The sequence below is a fragment of the Penicillium samsonianum genome (assembly GCF_028829775.1).
Source record: "Penicillium samsonianum strain IBT 33392 chromosome Unknown utg000004l_segment0_segment0, whole genome shotgun sequence".
Taxonomy (NCBI): domain Eukaryota; kingdom Fungi; phylum Ascomycota; class Eurotiomycetes; order Eurotiales; family Aspergillaceae; genus Penicillium; species Penicillium samsonianum.
In genome coordinates this window covers 3410904-3430147 of record NW_026643262.1, presented here as the reverse complement: position 1 = coordinate 3430147, position 19244 = coordinate 3410904, and the positions used below count along the sequence as shown (strand labels likewise).

General features: G+C 50.8%; 8 protein-coding genes across 8 annotated transcripts; 5 read left to right on the top strand and 3 right to left on the bottom strand.

Moving 5' to 3' along the window:
- Nucleotides 1-100: 100 nt before the first annotated feature.
- N7471_008209 (uncharacterized protein) lies at nucleotides 101-900 on the top strand (the record flags this gene model as incomplete). The annotated part of the gene is made up of 2 exons (XM_057280928.1): nucleotides 101-197; nucleotides 296-900. The coding sequence occupies 2 exons, from the start codon at nucleotides 101-103 to the stop codon at nucleotides 898-900; spliced, it is 702 nt and encodes a 233-aa protein (XP_057135188.1).
- Nucleotides 901-1562: 662 nt separating this feature from the next.
- On the top strand, nucleotides 1563-2909 carry N7471_008208 (Acyl-CoA N-acyltransferase; the record flags this gene model as incomplete). The annotated part of the gene is made up of 1 exon (XM_057280927.1): nucleotides 1563-2909. The coding sequence occupies one exon, from the start codon at nucleotides 1563-1565 to the stop codon at nucleotides 2907-2909; it is 1347 nt and encodes a 448-aa protein (XP_057135187.1).
- Nucleotides 2910-3860: 951 nt separating this feature from the next.
- Nucleotides 3861-5382, top strand: N7471_008207 (argininosuccinate lyase ARG4; the record flags this gene model as incomplete). The annotated part of the gene is made up of 3 exons (XM_057280926.1): nucleotides 3861-3915; nucleotides 3981-4815; nucleotides 4878-5382. The coding sequence occupies 3 exons, from the start codon at nucleotides 3861-3863 to the stop codon at nucleotides 5380-5382; spliced, it is 1395 nt and encodes a 464-aa protein (XP_057135186.1).
- A 258-nt stretch (nucleotides 5383-5640) lies between these two features.
- N7471_008206 (uncharacterized protein) lies at nucleotides 5641-7358 on the bottom strand (the record flags this gene model as incomplete). Its single annotated transcript, XM_057280925.1, has 3 exons — nucleotides 5641-6509; nucleotides 6593-6958; nucleotides 7019-7358. 3 exons carry the CDS (start codon nucleotides 7356-7358, stop codon nucleotides 5641-5643), a joined length of 1575 nt encoding a protein of 524 aa, XP_057135185.1.
- A 919-nt stretch (nucleotides 7359-8277) lies between these two features.
- N7471_008205 (succinate dehydrogenase [ubiquinone] flavoprotein subunit) lies at nucleotides 8278-10520 on the bottom strand (the record flags this gene model as incomplete). The annotated part of the gene is made up of 6 exons (XM_057280924.1): nucleotides 8278-8497; nucleotides 8550-9938; nucleotides 9995-10158; nucleotides 10216-10289; nucleotides 10352-10406; nucleotides 10479-10520. The coding sequence occupies 6 exons, from the start codon at nucleotides 10518-10520 to the stop codon at nucleotides 8278-8280; spliced, it is 1944 nt and encodes a 647-aa protein (XP_057135184.1).
- Nucleotides 10521-11212: 692 nt separating this feature from the next.
- Nucleotides 11213-12720, bottom strand: rpt1 (proteasome regulatory particle base subunit RPT1; the record flags this gene model as incomplete). The annotated part of the gene is made up of 4 exons (XM_057280923.1): nucleotides 11213-12092; nucleotides 12151-12380; nucleotides 12439-12553; nucleotides 12626-12720. 4 exons carry the CDS (start codon nucleotides 12718-12720, stop codon nucleotides 11213-11215), a joined length of 1320 nt encoding a protein of 439 aa, XP_057135183.1.
- A 274-nt stretch (nucleotides 12721-12994) lies between these two features.
- On the top strand, nucleotides 12995-15084 carry N7471_008203 (chaperonin-containing T-complex subunit CCT4). Its single transcript, XM_057280922.1, has 7 exons — nucleotides 12995-13093; nucleotides 13147-13198; nucleotides 13249-13271; nucleotides 13328-13357; nucleotides 13408-13437; nucleotides 13492-14064; nucleotides 14122-15084. The coding sequence occupies exons 1-7, from the start codon at nucleotides 13046-13048 to the stop codon at nucleotides 14974-14976; spliced, it is 1611 nt and encodes a 536-aa protein (XP_057135182.1). The 5' UTR covers nucleotides 12995-13045; the 3' UTR covers nucleotides 14977-15084.
- Nucleotides 15085-15999: 915 nt separating this feature from the next.
- Nucleotides 16000-18860, top strand: dapB (dipeptidyl aminopeptidase dapB; the record flags this gene model as incomplete). Its single annotated transcript, XM_057280921.1, has 3 exons — nucleotides 16000-18361; nucleotides 18435-18704; nucleotides 18781-18860. 3 exons carry the CDS (start codon nucleotides 16000-16002, stop codon nucleotides 18858-18860), a joined length of 2712 nt encoding a protein of 903 aa, XP_057135181.1.
- Between the last annotated feature and the right edge of the window lie 384 nt (nucleotides 18861-19244).

Below are 19244 nucleotides of genomic sequence, written 5' to 3'. Positions count from 1 at the left end.
CAGAATCATGGACTATTCCAACTCAAGTCTAAATCCACCTCCAGTTTTAAGACATTTTTACTTTACACATATTATCAACAACACATGTCGACTGTCGAACATGTCACTGAGCATGCAGGGTTCTGGAAGAGAGTGCTGGGAAAGCTCTCAGCGAATGGATATACGCGATCCTTATTCTCGCGAACAAGCAGCTCAAAGTGAGTTACTTCTTTCGTCACTTCCCCTTACCCCGGTCTTGCCTATTGCACCGGTTACACCATGACCAATATTCTGAGACTTTTTGCCCTTGTTCCAGGATCCGTCGAACGAGACGCTGAACGCATCTCCGATAGGCACGGACGCTCTCATGAAGAGGGAATGACCAATCCAGAGATTCAGTCGGTGTTGAACGACGCCGAATTTGGTCGCGTGGATCCCACGGGCTGGTTCCCACACTATAAGAATTGTGTTCAGCACTTCGTCGACTATAGCCAGCACACACCCCAAGTGCAGTCCATTGCCGCGTTCATCAACATTCGACTACCCTGTCAGCGACCTGAGTCTAGCGCACCGGTGTCTGAATCCACGCCATCGTCATTTGTTTCGCTGCGACCATATATTAGGCGATTGATTGTCACTGCGCAAGACTCGCCGGCTGTTATGCAAGGCTTCTTCGGTGGTGACTGGGAGGCTGGCGTGGGCTGTATCTACAAACAGGAACGGGTGAACTATATGTTCACGGCTAAGAGCAGTGGGTGGGCATCTACCAAGGCCGCCTACGACATTTCTCCAGATGAGGAGACTCCGTTCTTGAGGCCCCTGCGTGACCCCTCGGAAGATGAGATTCGGGTGGCCGAGGCGCGGTGGAGTGAATGGCTGGCAATGGAGGATTGGATGGTCGGAGCGCGCAGTCCCTGGTAGGATACCGCGGTGATGAGGCACGAATTTCTTTTTTTTTTTTACTATTTTCGTTTTTTTCTTATGTTTCTCATTCCCCCAAAAAATTATATGGTGCTTGTGACAGGGGCCAAATCACAGTGGAGTATAATGACGAAGGCGATCTTTTCCCCCCATTATTTGTGCCATACATAAGAATAGTTTTCCCCAACATAGCAATACAGGATCATCATAGGCACGTCAAAAAATAAAGTTCAAAATAAATTCGACTCCTTTGGGCATGCCCATGCAGAGTCGATAGAGGTCGCGGGTCTTGCGCCAGAATCGATAGTGCCGCACCGCCACAGGCACACCTGGGCAGACTAGAGTGACAAATACTTAAGCGACTTGGAGATTCAATATTAATAATTCATACTCGGAACTCCGTGATTTTTTTTGAATATTCTAAAGCGAGATAACTAACTAGACATAGCTAGGCACAATTTAGCCGGAGAAGTTACAAGGATCCACAAGTCTCTGACTCACGACCCGTCACGCCCATGTGTCAACCTGTCACTTTGTGAATAAAGTGAGGATCAATAGTCTCTTCTGCAAGTCTGCTGATTTGCGTTCCGCTTTATCGACCCGTTTAGAAATCGACACCCCTGAATCCAGGTTCCCGGGAACCCGGTACATGCACGATCGGAATGGCATCGACATGCATCTACGAGCACGATGCAGCCACAATAATACCGGCACTGGTATCTGAACTGCCGTATTCCACGTCTCTGCTCCGGCGAATCCAACATGGAATTGCATATCCGTCTGAGACCGCCCACATACTGGCAACTTTCCCGCCCGGTTTAACCCCTGAGCCTGGACAGCCGTGGCTGGCTGCGCGAGTGGATCTCTTTGGCGGCCGCACAACACAAATGTTGATCTACTCGAGCCTCGAAGCGGAGCACACGTCAATTCCGCCGATCGCCCCTGTCAGCGATAGTACCGGAGCCACACCGGAGATATTAATTGTGGACTCAACAGGATCCAATAATAACAGAAACAATGCCAATAGCAATGATGATCTTGCCGACACCGATGCTGACATCAACAATATAATCACCAAGTCCACTGTTTCCACCTTTTCCGCCAGCCCACCCATCCTAGCCCTGGCCCGCGCGCAGCTATTGGCTTTGCTGTCATATGTTAAGACGTACCTGCTACCGTCCTACCTGTCATATCTGGCGAAGTCAGCTCAAGCCACATCTACGGAAGCTGAAACTACTCCCGTGTTGATATCCTCGGTGATCCCAAACAACACCAATGCCACTACCAATAATAGTAGTGTTCCCCTGATTCCCGCGCCAGACCCAGAGGCCTTCCTCATCGGCAGCCTTCATACTGGTCTATTCTCTCTCCTGCAGCAATCAGGCTCTTACACTCAATCTGACCCGATACCCAATATCCGGGTCCATCGCTTCGATGATCCGCCTTATTACAAGTACTTCTTTCGGAGATCGGGGTTCAGCCCCGATGCAGAGTCTGGAAGATCTGCAGATTTGCCGTACGATGATCTGTCCCTGCCGCCCGGGTATAGGTTCCATGACCGAGAGGGGAGGGAGGGTGTTCTGAGTAAGCATCTGGATCTTGTGCAGAGTCGGACACATATCCCCAGGCCAAGGACACAGCTATCTACAATGCCCGGCATGGCGGTTTATCTTGATTCTGGCTCTAGTGATGCTGATGAAATGCCTATTGCATGGGGATTCTTGGGTGTGGATGGAGCGTTGGCGACGTTGCATGTTGAGCCCGAGCATCGGGGTCGCGGGCTTGCGGTTCCATTGTCTAAAGCTATCATGCGTCGTGGGATGTCAGTAGATGGTGTGTTTGGAGCTGGAAGTGTCCACTCTGAGGATAGTCAGACTCGAGAGCGTGTTGGGGCTTGGGCGCATACTGAGGTGGCTGGGTATAATAACGCGAGTCGGAGGGTCATGGAAAAGATTGGCGGTCAGGTTTTGACGACTGTCACCTGGACTGTCCTTGAGCTGCTCGATTAAAGGTTCTCATCTCCTTGGTTTTGTCTGTATAAGCGGAATATATATGGTGGAAAATGGGTTTACATAACTGCATTCGGGTATCTTTACGCTTATAGCAGAGATATCTGACGCATTTTACAATAGGTGACCAATCCGGGAGTAAATTATGTTTTAGATTTTTGATATATATCTATGTGAAGGAACTAGGGTTGAGGTTCTTTAATGGCGAACGTAGCTTGGACATACTCTAGGGCTATTGACATATCATGCATGGTACGTGATCCCTTTCGTAAAGGAACTGTATGCAAGTGGTCTAATTTTCAGGTATAATTTTAAAGTGGCTGAGTCTGGTAAATACCATGTATATCGATTGGCTTTATTGTGTGTGAGAATGATCGTAGATCTTGGGCTCAATAAGAACTTTGCATTCTTGGCCTGATGATAGTAACTTTGGAATATGACCGATATCGGCCGCTGACTTAATGATGCTGGAATCTCTCGAATACCCATAGTGCTTGTGACAATTCTCCCAGTAGGATAAACCAGTGTAGTGAGTGCTCTCGTCGGCTTCAGGGCTTCTGGGCTAGTCAAGAAGGGTATACTACAAATTAGGGAGGAATGATAAAGGGTGCTTAAGCTATTAATTATATCTAGCGGCTAATATATTCTCAAGTTAGATATAAGGCGAATCGTGAAGGAAGCTCGCCGGGCTCTAAAACTAGAGATCGTGCCTATGCCTGCCTATTATTTAGAGTATATAAAATAAAATATACATCAAGGTCATAAGAATGAGAGTGTTGAGGGAAACGTCAAAAAGTTGACTCATAGTCAACATTGTCCCCAGATATGCCCAATTGGGTTTAGCGGATGATCGGTTGCCGGTGATTCTAGGAGATGCAGGGGGAAACTTCACTTAGTATTTCTCTGTTTCCTTTCATTTCCAAGCCATTGATCAATCTCTGTTCCTTCAAAATGAGTAACTCTAAAGGCGTCGCTGAGAACATGCTCTGGGGAGGCCGCTTCACCCGTGAGTACCCCAACCCCTCCTCCATCCCACCAGAGTATCCACTGACTCATACAAAAAAACTCCAGAGGGCCTTGACCCCCTCATGGTGCAGTACAACACGTCGCTCCCCTACGACCGTGTGTTCTGGAAGCAGGACATTGCCGGCTCAATTGCTTTCGCCCGCGCCAACACCAAGTCTGGTATCCTCACACAACAAGAGTTCGCCGAGATCGAGCGAGGTTTCAAGCAGATCGCCCAGGAATGGCAAACAAACACTTTCGTGGCCAAGGAGAACGACGAGGACATCCACACCGCCAATGAGCGCCGTTTGGGTGAGATCATTGGCAAGGATATCGGCGGCAAGCTGCACACCGGTCGGTCGCGTAATGAGCAGATTGCCACGGATATGCGTCTGTGGCTCCGCGATGAGCTCCGTTTGATCGAGAGCCACCTCTCCGATCTGATCAAGGTCTCCATTGCCCGCGCGGAGAACGATATCGCCTATCTCATGCCCGGTTACACCCACTTGCAGAAGGCCCAGCCCGTTCGCTGGTCACACTGGATCCTGTCGCATGCCACTGCCTTCGCTAGCGAGTTGGAGCGTCTGCGTGAGGTTATCCGTCGCGTTAACAAGAGCCCTCTCGGCACCGGTGCCCTTGCCGGTAACTGCTTCAACATCGATCGTGAGGCTATGGCCAAGGAGCTTGGCTTCGATGGCTTGCTGTACAACTCCATGAACGCTGTTGCAGACCGCGATTTCGCCATGGAGACCATGCAGTGGGGCAGCTCGTTCATGCTCAAGATCTCCCGCTGGGCCGAGGATCTGATCATCTACAGCAGTCTGGAGTTCGGCTTTGTCCGTCTCTCGGATGCCTACTCGACTGGATCGTCACTCATGCCCCAGAAGAAGAACGCAGGCAAGTTTGAATTCCGTTTATATAATATGAAGCAGCATACTAATTTATGTTTCACAATTTAGACAGCCTGGAGCTGCTCCGCGGTAAGTCTGGTCGTGCCTTCGGCCAGATGGCCGGCCTGATGTGCACAATTAAGGGCCTGCCCACTACCTACAACAAGGATCTGCAGGAGAGTGTTGAGCCCATGCTCGACCACGTCAAGACTGTCAGCGACAGCATCCAGATTGCAACCGGTGTGCTCTCTACTCTCACCGTCATCCCTGAGAAGATGATCGCCGCCCTGGCCCCAGAGATGCTGGCTACCGAAATTGCCGACTACCTTGTCCGCAAGGGTGTGCCTTTCCGCGAGGGACACCACATCTCCGGTCGTGTCGTTGCTCTGGCCGAGAACACCAATGTCCCCATGGACACGCTCTCTCTGAAGCAGCTCCAGGAAGTCGACGCCCGCTTCGATGCTGATGTCCAGGCTTGCCTTGACTACGAGCGTGCCGTCGAGCTGAAGGATGCCATTGGCGGAACTAGCAAGCGCGCAGTCCTCGAGCAGACCGCCGTGCTGAAGAATTTACTGTAAAACCTTTTGGATACGATATATGACAGAAAACAAACGTTAAGCTTTCGGTTAGACAAAAATGAATGTATGGATTGACTTGTTTAGGTGTTTTTCAAAAATAAAAGGATTAAACTATGTGGTGCTAATAAAAGAGGGATATCCTACAACATCCCCATCGGACCATCGTTCAAATCTCATCAAAACTCTTAAGCCGGGACTCGAACCCTAACATAGAAATGGCCCAGCATTAACTCCCAAAATCAAAACCAAAACCAACCCTCAAACCCCTCCTCTCGGGCTCATACCCATCCTTCCAGCCGGGGACTTAATGTCGTGTCCAGGGGCGCCCTCTTCCGCCTCATAAGCAGGCGGGACGTCAACATTACCCTCCGCAGCCGCAATCTCATCTTCCAAACTGCGGTGCGCGGGCCTAGACCTCGACCTGGACGCACTGTTCAAACGTCCCCGGGGATTGGAAGTATAATCACTTGTTGCAATTTCGAGCCCATTCCTCAAGCCCCGATCCTCCGGCCTCCCACCATACTGCATAAAACTCATAACATGATCTGTCTCACCACGCTCAGCCTTCCTCCCCCTTTCCCCCTGGGCCTGGGACTCTCCAATTTCCAAGCCATTGGAGTATCGATCCAGATTCGCGCCTAGGACAACTCCCTCGGCAGTGATGACTCGTCCAGCTTGGCTTCTCCCCGGACTACCGCCGTTGCTATTGCTATGGCTGTGGCCGCTGCCGTTGTCGGTTCCTCTTGCTGGGCTTGCACGTGAACTAGGTATAGATGCCGAGGCAGGCGATTCCCAAGCCCGTGGACTAGTCCTCGACTTGATATGATTCTGCTGTCGTTGTCGTTGCTCCATGGGTACGTTGATCAGTTCGCTCTGGGAGTGGGAGGCTAGTTCGGCGCGTAGGCGATGGAAGCCCGTGTCTGGTAGCTCTGGGGTAAATCCTTGGCGGGGAGGGACTGAAGCGAAGAGCTCATTTGAGTGGGGTTGGGCTGGCGGTACTGGGGGCGTTTTGTGGGGAGGGTATGAGATAAGGCTTATTGCAGATGACCCCAATGCTAGATCTGGAGTGAGAATTATGCTTTCCCGTGTGTTATCTGCGGTGAATGGGGAGACGGCGCTCAATGAGTCTATCGTTAGAGCAATGTCTAGTATTAGTGACATGTTATGTTGCCTCAATGGCCAGTTAGTTATGGGACGTGTTGCTGCTCACTATATGCTTCGCTGTCTGATGGCGATAGGGGCCCTTTCGTTTCGGATGCAGTTGCTCGATCTTTCCGAGTAAATCCATACGGGTACCATGAGACGAAATTTGAGCCCTTCTCACGCTTCCCATATTTTCTCTTGTGGCGACAGCAACAGAAGAGCAGAATGGCACATATGACCAAGACGGAAATCCCTCCAACAACACCGCCGATAATTGCGCCCCGGTTTGAGGATGCGGCACTTGGGGTGTTGGATGGGGTACTGGATGGAGACGCGCTAGCGACCAGAACCGAGGACAACGCAGTAACACCTGTAGGTTCCGTAGTCGCGAATGTGTCAGAACTTGTATAAACTTCCGAAGTTGTGAGTGTTACTGGGGATGTGAATGTCTCTGAGACTGGGCGTGTCTCTGGGGCTGTGGATGTCTACAAACCTGCCGATGTTTTTGAAGTAACAGAGGAAGCTGTTGAAGGCACAGATGCCGTCTTAGAAGCATCCGTTGACAAGACGGTAGTTGGTTCCGACAAAGCGGACGTAGAGGAGGTGGTGGTGGTGGTTCTAGGCGTCACGTTGGGCAACAAACCAATGACTCCAGCTGTTGTCAACAAGAGTGTGTCATCGTCGCCGTCGTCCGGACAAATTCCCGTCGTACACGGATCACTTGAGCAGCATCCATGAAAGTTGCCTGCCGTGCAGACATACCACTGCTTGGTCCCAGTGCAAGTATTAGCGTCTCGAGGGACAAGAGACCCGAGGGACTCGAGAAATTCCATCTCGAACACCTCAAAGATCAAGTCTCATTGACCAAATCCGAGAACAACTCGATCAAATCGCAAGACACAGCAGTTACGCTGAATAGTAAAAGCTTGAATGACTGGTAGCGAGAGATATCGCCCTTCTAACGAGATTTGAAGTTCTGCCAGCAGAAATGACAACAGAGGTCAAATAGGCCATGCCCCGGCAGATATTCGAGGCACTCATTAACTTTCGAATGGAGATCACGACCCTGTTCATGAAAGAAGCTGAGAAGGGGTTCCTTTGTCAATGCTGGCGCGGGGTGGCAATGCCATGCCAATTATAGATCCTGGTGTGTCTGTCACCAATCGGCTTCACCTGCGTAGGGTTGGTTTCTGTTTAGCTCGTGTGAGTAGACTCCTCGGCTCTTTGACGAGGCATAGTTGGTTTAGATAACACAGTAATAAATGATCGCAGAATCTAGCAAATTAGCAAAGAATTCAGTCATAACTCACCCAAGGCTCGAAATGAGACTCGAAGAGGCTAGTGTTTGGTTTCTTTGTTGACAAGGCCACGGGGTCAACCCCGGGGAGTTTCGATATGGGACAAGGAAAAAAACTACAAGAAGGACCTATCATAGGGCATAGAAAAGCATTAAGAAATAATAAATCCAATCATATGAGACAAACTGAGGGAAAAAGGACTCAGCACATCAACTCTTCGCCTGTTAAGATAAAGGAAAAAAAATATGGCTATACAGGATGGTTAAGTAACACAGTCAACAAAAAAAAAGGTCTTTTTCATAGATGTTTCCCCATGAAACGGGGCCTTGTGACGCCACAAGCCCTAGTTCCACCTCAAAACCACGAGGCTGGGAGAGGGCGTCGATAGGGACCATCTGAAACAACTCCGTGGTATCCTCCGTATTCTCTGCGGGTCGATTCCAAAATAGCGAGCTTAGTAGGTACGCTTGAAAGGAGGGACGGCCTTGCACTCCGACTCATCCAAGGTGTTAGCCTCAACGGCACGGTAGGCCAGCTTGACCTCGCCGTGAGGCTTCTTCTGCCAGGAGAGAGTGTGCTTCATCCACTTCTCGTCGTCACGGTCGGGGTAGTCCTCGCGGGCGTGAGCACCACGAGACTCCTTACGAGCGGCAGCAGAAGCAGCAGTTTGGGTTCTGTGGGATTTTTGTCAGCAAGCGATCCTAAATCATTTACGGGGTTACGTACGCGCAAGTGAGCAGGTTGCGGAGCTCAAGGGTCTCCACCAAGTCGGAGTTCCAGATCATGCTGCGGTCCTTGGTGCCGACTTGGGCGTACAACTGGTCAACCTTGTTGACCTTCTCGACACCCTCGTCCAAGCTCTCCTGGGTACGGAAGACGCTGACATCGGTCTGCATGGTCTTCTGCATAGCGTTGCGAACCTCGAAGGTCGACTTAGGGCCATCGGCGGTACGGGCAAAGTCGAGGTCCTTGATGGACTGAGCACCAGCATCGGAAGAAAGCTCCTTGTGGGGCTTGCCAGGGGTGGCATTGTCACGAACAGTGTGAGACACAGCACGGCCGAAGACAATCAAATCAAGCAGGGAGTTGGCACCCAGGCGGTTAGCACCGTGGACAGACACACATGCGGCCTCACCGCAGGCGTACAGACCGGGAACAACCTTCTCCTGGCCGTTCTCATCCACATCCAGAACCTCACCAGTGTACTTGGTGGGGATACCACCCATGTTGTAGTGGACGGTGGGCAGGACAGGGATGGGCTGCTTGGTGACATCAACACCGGAGAAAATCGAGGCAGTCTCAGAGATACCGGGCAGACGCTCGTGCAGGAGCTCAGCGGGCAAATGGCTAAGCTGGAGGTAGATGTGGTCCTTCTCGGGACCGACACCACGGCCCTCACGGATCTCCAGAGTCATGGAACGGGAGACAACGTCACGGGAGGCAAGATCCTTGGCGGTAGGAGCGTAACGCTCCATGAAACGCTCACCCTCGGAGTTGAGCAAGTAACCACCCTCACCACGGGAGCCCTCGGTGATCAGGCAACCGGCACCGTAGATACCAGTAGGGTGGAACTGGACGAATTCGAGATCCTGGTTAGGGAGACCAGCACGAGCAACCATAGCCATGCCGTCACCAGTGCAAGTGTGGGCGGAGGTACAGGAGAAGTAGGCACGTCCGTAACCACCGGTGGCAAGAACAGTGTGGTGGGCCTTGAAGCGGTGCAGAGTACCATCCTCCTGGTTGTAGGCAATGACACCACGGCACTCACCATCCTCCATCAGCAGGTCGAGGGCGAAGTATTCGATGAAGTAGTTGGTGTTGTGGCGGAGAGACTGTCCGTAGAGGGTGTGCAGAAGGGCGTGACCAGTACGATCGGCGGCGGCGGCGCAACGGTAAGCCTGACCACCCTTGCCGAAATCCTTGGACTGACCACCGAAAGCACGCTGGTAAATACGTCCATCCTCAGTACGCGAGAAGGGGCAACCGTAACCTTCAAGCTCGCGAACACTGGCCGGAGCCTCGCGGGTCATGTAGTGAATGGCATCTTGGTCACCAAGCCAATCAGAACCCTTCACGGTATCGTACATGTGCCATCTCCAGTCATCCTCGTGCATGCTAAAATTCAGTTAGACTCGCTTCGCTACCTTTCAGTGCTTGTGGTGGAAACCTACTTTCCAAGGGCAGCGTTGATACCACCCTGGGCAGCGACAGTGTGACTTCTCGTGGGGAACAGCTTGGAAACACAAGCAGTCTTGAATCCAGCCTCGGCCAGACCGAAAGCAGCGCGCAGACCGGCACCACCGGCACCGACAACGAGGGCATCGTACTCGTGATCCTGCGCAAGTTAGACCCAATCAACCTCATGTCCATCTGGAGAGTGGTATTGGCTTACAATGATAGGGTACTTGTCAGTCAGGTAGCCATTGGACTCCTTAGCGCGCAAAGGCTGGTTGGACCATATCCGGGCTGTCGCAGTAGTGATTAGTGGTGCGTTCGTGGGTTGGCAATTCGAGTGGTCTAATGCGTACCTGCGGGCCTTGAAGATGAGAAGAGACGTCTCTGGTCCCTCAAAACACGGGAAACCTAGAGAAATTGACGTATGAGTATGTCACGGGTGTTTACGAATAGGCCGAAAATCGTTGCATGGCTACTCACCTTGGATGCAGGAGCTAGGCTCCGCAGGCTCATGGAGCTCATGATGGCGGATCAAAAGAGAATTGAGTTTCCCTAATGAACCAAAAGAATCGCAAAACACCGAGGGTCGGTGACAGGCTTAGCAAAGAGGGGAGATTGTGGAATAGCGAACTCCTTCCAGGGCAACACTTTCATCTGGAATCGGGTCACGGTTGGCGGTTCTACGCTGACATAATCATCCTCGCAGTTGCCGACGGGGAGGACCGGGGCCGAACCAGCCAATCAGCAGCTGCGCAATGAAAATCAACCTCGGGCAGCCGGCCGTCCGTGATTGGCCAGATGGCACGTGTCCACGATTCATTTTGCCGGCCAGTACAGGCTGCCGGAAGGATACGGTAGAGCGTCAGGGAGACTGAAGAGAGCCGCTAGGATGAATTACGGGGTCTTGAAGCTATATCTGGCTATCATTTCTGATTCTAGTCCCACTTTTCCTAGTGGAATGACACACATTTGCTACAGCATAGATGTCGCACTCTTCAATTGCAGTGTACATCTAGATCGAGAGGCCATGTGACTCCACATGACCAGCCGTGTGCTCACCAATAAGGAAAGTACAGGGACTACATCGTCTACGGGTACTATATTGGTAGTCAGAGGATATTGGGTTGAAATTATATTGCATTGACCAGGAAGAAACTCCCACGTAACGAGACAATAGTGATCGTACATCCCATAATCCAAGTAAGTCGGAATCTCTAGTTGTACTGCATATATGTCGCCGTCGAGTTGAACTTGAGGTTGCCCTTGATCACCTTTTCAACAGATGCCAAGAAGTCCTTCTCGGTAGCCACCTTGCGGCGAGCCCGAATAGCAAACATACCCGCCTCAGTCGCAACACTGCGAAGTTCGGCACCTGTAGCATTGGGGCACAATCGCGAGATCAACTCCCAACGGATGTCTCGCTCGACAGACATGCTCTTGGCATGGATTCGGAGAATGTTGGCACGGCCCTCGACATCCGGCAGCGAGAATTCGATCTTACGATCGATACGACCGGGACGCATCAGGGCTGGGTCAAGTGTGGACGGACGGTTGGTAGCGAACATGACCTTGATGTTACCACGAGAGTCGAATCCATCCAGCTGTGTGATCAGTTCCAGCATGGTTCGTTGCACCTCGTTGTCTCCACCAGCGCCATCGTCGAAACGTGCACCACCAACGGCATCGATTTCGTCGAAGAAAATGATGCATGCCTTCTTAGTACGGGCCATCTCGAAAAGTTCACGGACCATCCGAGCACCCTCACCAACATACTTCTGCACCAGTTCACTACCAATGACACGAATGAAGGTAGCATCCGTTCGGTTGGCGACTGCACGGGCGCAAAGGGTTTTTCCGGTTCCCGGGGGTCCATAGAGCAGAGCACCCTTGGGTGGATCGATACCGAGGTTCACGAAACGTTCTGGTGATAGCAAGGGCATCTCAACGACTTCTCGTAGCTTCTCGATCTGGTCTTTGCATCCGCCAACATCGCCATAGGTCACATCGGGCTTATCCTCGACAGTCATCATTGTCACGCTGGGGTCGATCTTTGGCGGCAAGGGCAGCATGATCTGGTACTTATTACGGTCGACGCTGCAAAGGCTAGTCAGTACCTAGAAATGACATATAATCCACTAGCCAGATAACTTACCCAACTCTCATGCCTTCCTCGATATCTGTTGGACTAACGCGCTCTCCGAGGTTGACAACGAACTTGGCAATTTGCTTGACGTTGATCACATATTTGCTCTTGTCCGAGTCCTTCTCATCCTGGATAATCTTTGTGCACCTCGCGACCTGTAGCGGCTGTTCCTCCGCCATACGTTGTCGATCGGCGGCAACATCCCAAAGGTGTGGAGGCGCAAGACCGGTGTCAGATTCCTGGTAAGGCGTAAGCTCCAATTGTTCAAGGGGCCGAAAGAGCTGGACAAGTTATCACCTTAACGCCGATCTTCTCATTGACGCTGTTTTGTTTGTCCTTGATATCCTTCTCGAGCTTCTTCAGCGCATTCGCGTAAGGTGCGGCGCCGTAAGTCTTGAGCACTGCGATGTCTCTGTGATAGACGTCAGTCAATCATTGCCATCGCGCTTTGTGTGGATTAAATCGACACACGCCGGGAACTCACTCGTCTGTAAGGGGTGTAATCTTCTTCTCTGGTTCCTCGTCATCTGCGTAGTTCTTCTGGAACTTCTCCCAGTTCTGACCCGTGGCGCTAGGCATGATGAAAGGTGTTGACAGCCCAAGGCCGAGCTAAGGGAGGGACCAAGGAAACAATAAAATCGAAGATGTATATGCCGATGGAACAAGTTCGACGTGATCTAAAAGCGGTGGCAGGTTGAAAAAAGATAGATAGGTTGGGTATTGGGAGAGCAAAGAACGGTGATGTAGCAGAGCTGCGGTGGTCGAGCTAGCCTCACTAATCAGGTGCCAAGCTTCATCACCGCCCCAGAACCTCGCAGAATTTCCTGTGTGTCCTCCACCACAACAACTCAACTATCTCCTTTCACTCATTTTCTAAGGTTAATTTTGAATATCGATTTTCAAAATGGCCGCCGCAGTAGCACAGGGAGCCGCCGGCAACAACTCCTTCAAGGTGCGAGGCCTCAAAATGATGTGTGTGGACCACTGATTTCTGATTGCATGCAGGACAAGGAGAAGCCGATGGCCGTGCGGGCCTCCAACATTCTCGCTGCTCGGGGTATGTATATCCTCATAGTGTTAAAGGCGCCCATGCTAACGATATCATAGCTGTCTCCGATGCCATTCGAACAGTACGCTCGCTCAAACGATCTGCAGATACATAGATGAGGGGCTAACAGGAATATAGTCGTTGGGACCCAGGGGTATGGATAAGATGGTGAGTACATTTCAGGTTTTCATTCTATCAAGATGCTAATGTCTCTCTAGATCCAAACGGCCAAGGGACAGACCATCATCGTACGCAGCCCAATTCCATTCGAACATGTCGGAAGCCCCAACTGACCCCCGCAGACCAACGATGGAAATACCATGTTGAAGGATATGAGTGTGATGCACCCCGCTGCCCGTATGCTTGTCGACCTGAGTGCGGCGCAGGATGTCGAAGCTGGTGATGGAACGACATCAGTGGTTGTCATTGCTGGCAGTCTGCTCGGCGCTGCCGAAAAGTTGCTAGGCAAGGGCCTTCACCCCACTGTCATCTCCGAGTCTTTCCAGAGAGCCGCCGGTGCTGCCGTCGAGATCCTCCACAACATGTCCCGTCCTATCAACCTTTCCGATCGTTCCACCCTCCTCCAAGCCGCTTCTACTTCGCTTTCGTCCAAGATCGTGTCCCAGCACTCCGGACTCCTGGGCCCGATGGCCGTCGACTCCGTCCTTAAGGTTTGTGACCCGAAGACCGCAGAGAATGTGGACTTGCGGGACATCCGTATCGTGAAGAAGGTTGGCGGCACAATCGAGGATAGCGAGATGGTTGATGGCGTGGTTCTGAACCAGCCCGTGATCAAGAGCAGTGGTGGCCCCACAAGAATCGAGAAGGCGCGGATAGGTCTGATCCAGTTCCAACTGAGCCCGCCCAAGCCAGACGTATGTTTATTCGCGCCTCAAACTGTTGCTGAAACAAGACTAACAATCAGATTCTAGATGGAGAACCAAATTGTGGTGAACGACTACCGTCAGATGGACAAGATCCTGAAAGAGGAGCGCCAATACATGCTCAACATGGTCAAGAAGATCCAGAAGACCAAGTGTAACGTTCTTTTGATTCAGAAGTCCATCCTCCGTGACGCCGTGAACGAACTTTCCCTGCATTTCCTTTCCCGTCTCAAGATCCTCGCCATCAAGGATATTGAGCGTGATGAGGTCGAGTTCCTGTGCAAGAGTCTCGGCTGCAAGCCCGTCGCTAATGTCGACTCCTTCACCGAGGACAAGCTCGGCACCGCCGACCTCGTCGAGGAAGTCCAGGCCTCCGGTGCTCGTTACGTCAAGATCACCGGTATCAAGGCTCCTCTTGTCTCTTACAACCAGACCGTCTCAATTGTCGCCCGCGGTGCCAACAGCTTGATTTTGGATGAAGCCGAGCGATCTTTGCACGACGCCCTGTGTGTCATTCGCTGCCTCGTCAAGAAGCGTGCCATGATCGCAGGTGGTGGTGCTCCCGAGATTGAAGTTGCCCACACACTCGCCATGCGCGCTCGTGAGCTTACTGGTACTGAGGCTATCTGCTTCAAGGCCTTCGCCGATGCCATGGAGGTCATCCCCACTACTCTCGCTGAGAACGCCGGACTTAACTCCATCAAGGTTGTGACTGAACTGCGTCACCGCCACGCTCAGGGCCAGCACAATGCTGGTGTCAGCATTCGCAGCGGTGGTGTGAAGGATGATATCACAGAGGAGAACATTCTCCAGCCCCTGCTGGTCAGCACCAGTGCAATTGAGCTGGCTGCGGAGACTGTGAAGATGATCATGAGAATTGATGACATTGCTCTGTCGCGGTAAACGCCCTCGGCGGCCGCTAACGTGAGCTGTATGATGGAAAGCGATCTAATCGCGACGAGTAATTAAAAAAATATCCCGTTCCTGCATAGAATCACTCTCAGAGTTATATTCACTTCCTGTGCAATGTATATGGTAAGCCGAGCTTCCTGAAATAAGATCCTCGCAATTTCTATCATGAAAGGTGAGAACTGGGGTGTAGTTAGGCTCGAGGGTGTCATGTTCACATGGAAGATTGAAATTGGGGCTATTTAGGGTATTGCGCATTTTGAGGGTAGCCGTAACCAGGGAGGATACTTCACCTCCCTATGTGCACACTCTCCAATGACTTCCGTTTGGCTCATTCTTCGCTCTTTAACTTGATCAGTGGTGCCGTCTAGTAAAATGCACCAGTCAAAAGCAAATTGAGACAATGAAATCCTTGGAAGTTGTTCAGCTTCTTCATAAGGCACATATGAGTATTTTTATATATTTTCTACGATGATATTATATTCCTTGGAAGCTTCCGACTATCTGAAATACTAGGGTCACGTTTGGCACGTATCCCTTTAGAAAATAATATATAACTATCAAGTAGAGTAGTTTTGTATAACACCTAGTTAGAGCAAGCAACACTTCAAGTACCAAATGCCCCGATGAACAGCCAATGATTCCATGAATAGTATACACATCAACGACAAGACTAGCCTGTAAAAAGTGAGCCAATCACCACCAATATTAAAGTCCAAAATGGGTTTGAATAAGGATATTTGAAGCTAGAGACATGAATAACTCTTTGTCCGCGCCAAGAGATGAACTCGGCCCGTTTCACAAGATCCCCCGACATTAGAAGCTCTCGAAAAAGTGATCTCTGCTTTTTCATACATTGTCTCAGTAGTTTGGCGACTCTATATATTTATATACACACTTACTGTCATTAAAACAGTGATTGCTGGCGTCTGCCCGCCTCGAATTGCTGGCGATAAGAGATAGCGTGACGAGCCGGACGACGTCAGCTCGGCCTGTGAACTCCGATCAACAAACACCATGGGGAAATTCGAAGATGAAGGGAACTCGGAGTCTGCACCGTCGAATCGACAACGATCGGAATCACTCTCCTCACAAACATCCACCGACTCAGGCCTATCGATCGCCTCCGAATTGTTCATGAAGAACCACAAGGGAGGCAACACGATGCCGATGGAGGAAGAGGATGGGGACCGATACCGGGATATTGAAGACGGAAGGGAAACTGGCTCAGATGAGCCTCTTATATCAAGCGGGAAGAAGGCAGGCTCGTCGAGTCGCCTGCGCCGGATCGTCTGGTTACTGGTGTTGCTCTGCGTCGGTGGCTGGGTGATTGCCTTCGTGCTGTTCCTCGCGCAGAAACGTCCCGATACTGCGGCGCTCTCGTCTGCCTCAACCGTGGATATTCATGAACCAAACCCGGCCGCCGGTGGTACAAGCCACGGGAAACCAGTGACACTCGAGCAAGTCTTGAGTGGTACTTGGTCTCCGAAGTCCCATGCGATCTCCTGGATTGCGGGCCCGGACGGCGAGGACGGTCTTCTGGTTGAGCAAGGCGAGAGGCAAGACGCTTTTTTGCGGGTGAAAGACATCCGCAGTAGTAAGGACGGCGTCGATAGTCTCGAGACCAGAGTGTTGATGAAGAAGGGGTACATCTGGTTTGATGGAGAGGCCATGCAACCGGCCAAGACGTGGCCAAGTCCTGATATGAACAAGGTCTTGGTCATGACTGACACCCAGTCCAATTGGAGACACTCGTATTTTGGGAAATATTGGATTTTGGATGTGGCCACACAGAAGGCCGAGCCGCTAGATCCTGGGAACTTGAGTGGACGTGTACAGCTTGCAGCTTGGTCGCCAACCTCTGATGCGGTTGTGTTTGTTCGTGAGAACAACTTATATTTGCGTAAGCTGGCTTCCTTGGAGGTCACCCCTATCACCAAGGATGGCGACGAGAACCTCTTCTATGGTGTTCCAGACTGGGTGTACGAGGAAGAAGTCTTTGCAGGCAACACCGGCACCTGGTGGTCTGATGATGGGAAGTTTGTCGCATTCCTTCGAACCAACGAGTCAGCAGTCCCTGAATATCCTATTCAGTACTTCCTTTCACGGCCATCAGGCAAAGAGCCACCGCCCGGACTTGAAAATTACCCCGAAGTCAGGCAGATCAAATACCCCAAACCCGGCACCCCGAATCCAAGTGTCAACTTGCAGTTCTATGATGTTGAGAAAAATGAAGTTTTCTCATTTGACATGCCAGAGGACTTTGTTGACGATGAAAGAATTATTATCGAGATTGTTTGGGCGTCCGAGGGCAAGGTTTTGATTCGAGAGACCAATCGAGAGAGCGATGTTGTGAAGATTTTCGTCATGGACACAAAGGCCCGAACTGGGAAACTGGTGCGGTCAGACGATATCGCAGCTCTGGACGGTGGTTGGGTTGAACCTTCACAGTCCACTCGGGTTATTCCCGCTGACCCCAACAATGGTCGACCACACGATGGTTACATTGACACCGTTATTTATGAAGGCTATGATCACTTGGCTTATTTCACACCTTTCGACAACCCAGAACCTGTGATGTTGACCAAGGGTAATTGGGAAGTGGTCAAGGCACCGTCCGCTGTTGACCTGAAGAAGGGCCTGGTATACTTTGTTGCCACAAAGGAGGCTCCCACTCAGCGTCACGTATACTCGGTCAAACTGGACGGATCTGATCTTCGACCTCTGACGGATACATCTGCACCCGGCTATTTCGATGTCTCATTTTCCCATGGAGCTGGCTATGGTTTACTCAGCTATAAAGGCCCAGCAGTGCCGTGGCAGGCTGTGATCAACACCCAAGGTGACGAAATTGACATCATAAATCTCATCGAGGAGAACGTTCAACTCGCTAAGATGGTCGAAGAATTCGCCCTCCCAACAGAGGTGTACACCAATGTAACCATTGATGGTTACACGCTCCAAGTTCTAGAGCGCCGCCCTCCAAACTTCAACCCTGAAAAGAAATACCCCGTGCTTTTCTTCCTATATGGTGGACCAGGATCGCAAACGGTCGACCGCAAGTTCACGATTGACTTCCAGACCTATGTCGCCTCGAGCCTGGGTTATATTGTCGTCACTGTGGATGGCCGAGGAACAGGTTTTATTGGGAGAGAAGCCCGCTGCGTTGTACGTGGTAATATCGGCCATTATGAAGCTATCGATCAGATTGAGACGGCCAAGATCTGGGCTAGCAAGAGTTACGTGGATGAAAGCCGCATGGCAGTCTGGGGCTGGAGCTACGGTGGCTACATGACCCTGAAGGTCCTTGAACAAGATGCGGGCGAGACGTTCCAATACGGCATGGCCGTGGCACCCGTTACTGATTGGAGGTTCTATGGTAAGCTCATTCACATTACTACCGTTTTGTTTGTTTCCCCACATGCACCTACTAACATGCTACTTCTCCATAGACTCTATCTATACAGAACGTTATATGCACACCCCCGAGCACAACCCCTCAGGTTATGCAAATGCCTCCATCAATGATGTCATGGCCCTAGGCCACAGTGTACGGTTTTTGATCATGCACGGTGTTGCCGACGACAATGTTCATCTCCAAAATACTCTTGTGTTGATCGACAAGCTGGATTTGAAGAATATCGACAACTACGACATGCAGGTCTTCCCTGACTCAGACCATAGTATACAATTCCACATGGCGCATGCGCTTGTTTATGAACGTAAGTTGGTTTCTGACGCGCTTCCATTTTATGGCTTCCCAAGGTTGGAAAAGAACATGACTAATTGCGAATCAAGGTCTCTCGAGCTGGCTCATCAATGCGTTCAATGGTGAATGGCATCGGATCACGAGTCCGAAACCACAAGAGTCGACGTGACGCAGGATCTTGTGTCGTTCGGTTTTTGCTTTTTTGACTTTTCGGGATAAGTACGTTTGTTTTGGAATTATCTACACCCCGTTTGGGTGGATTATACTCAGCTAGATATATATGGCTTCAAGGAACAATGGATGCATATTATAATTCAATATATTCTCATGATTAAGACGAAGAATATAACCTTGGAAGATAAAAGGACTGTAGTCGCTGAGGTATGCCGCAATTTCTTAACACGTAAAAACAACAAAACTGGTATAAAAAAAACCAGACAAAACATATTAACAGAGGGCTTTTTAAGCATTTCTTATGATTCCTTCCAGGAACAAAGCCAGACACCGAATAATGCAAGTATGAACAGAATGCAGCGAGAAAATATACAAGAGT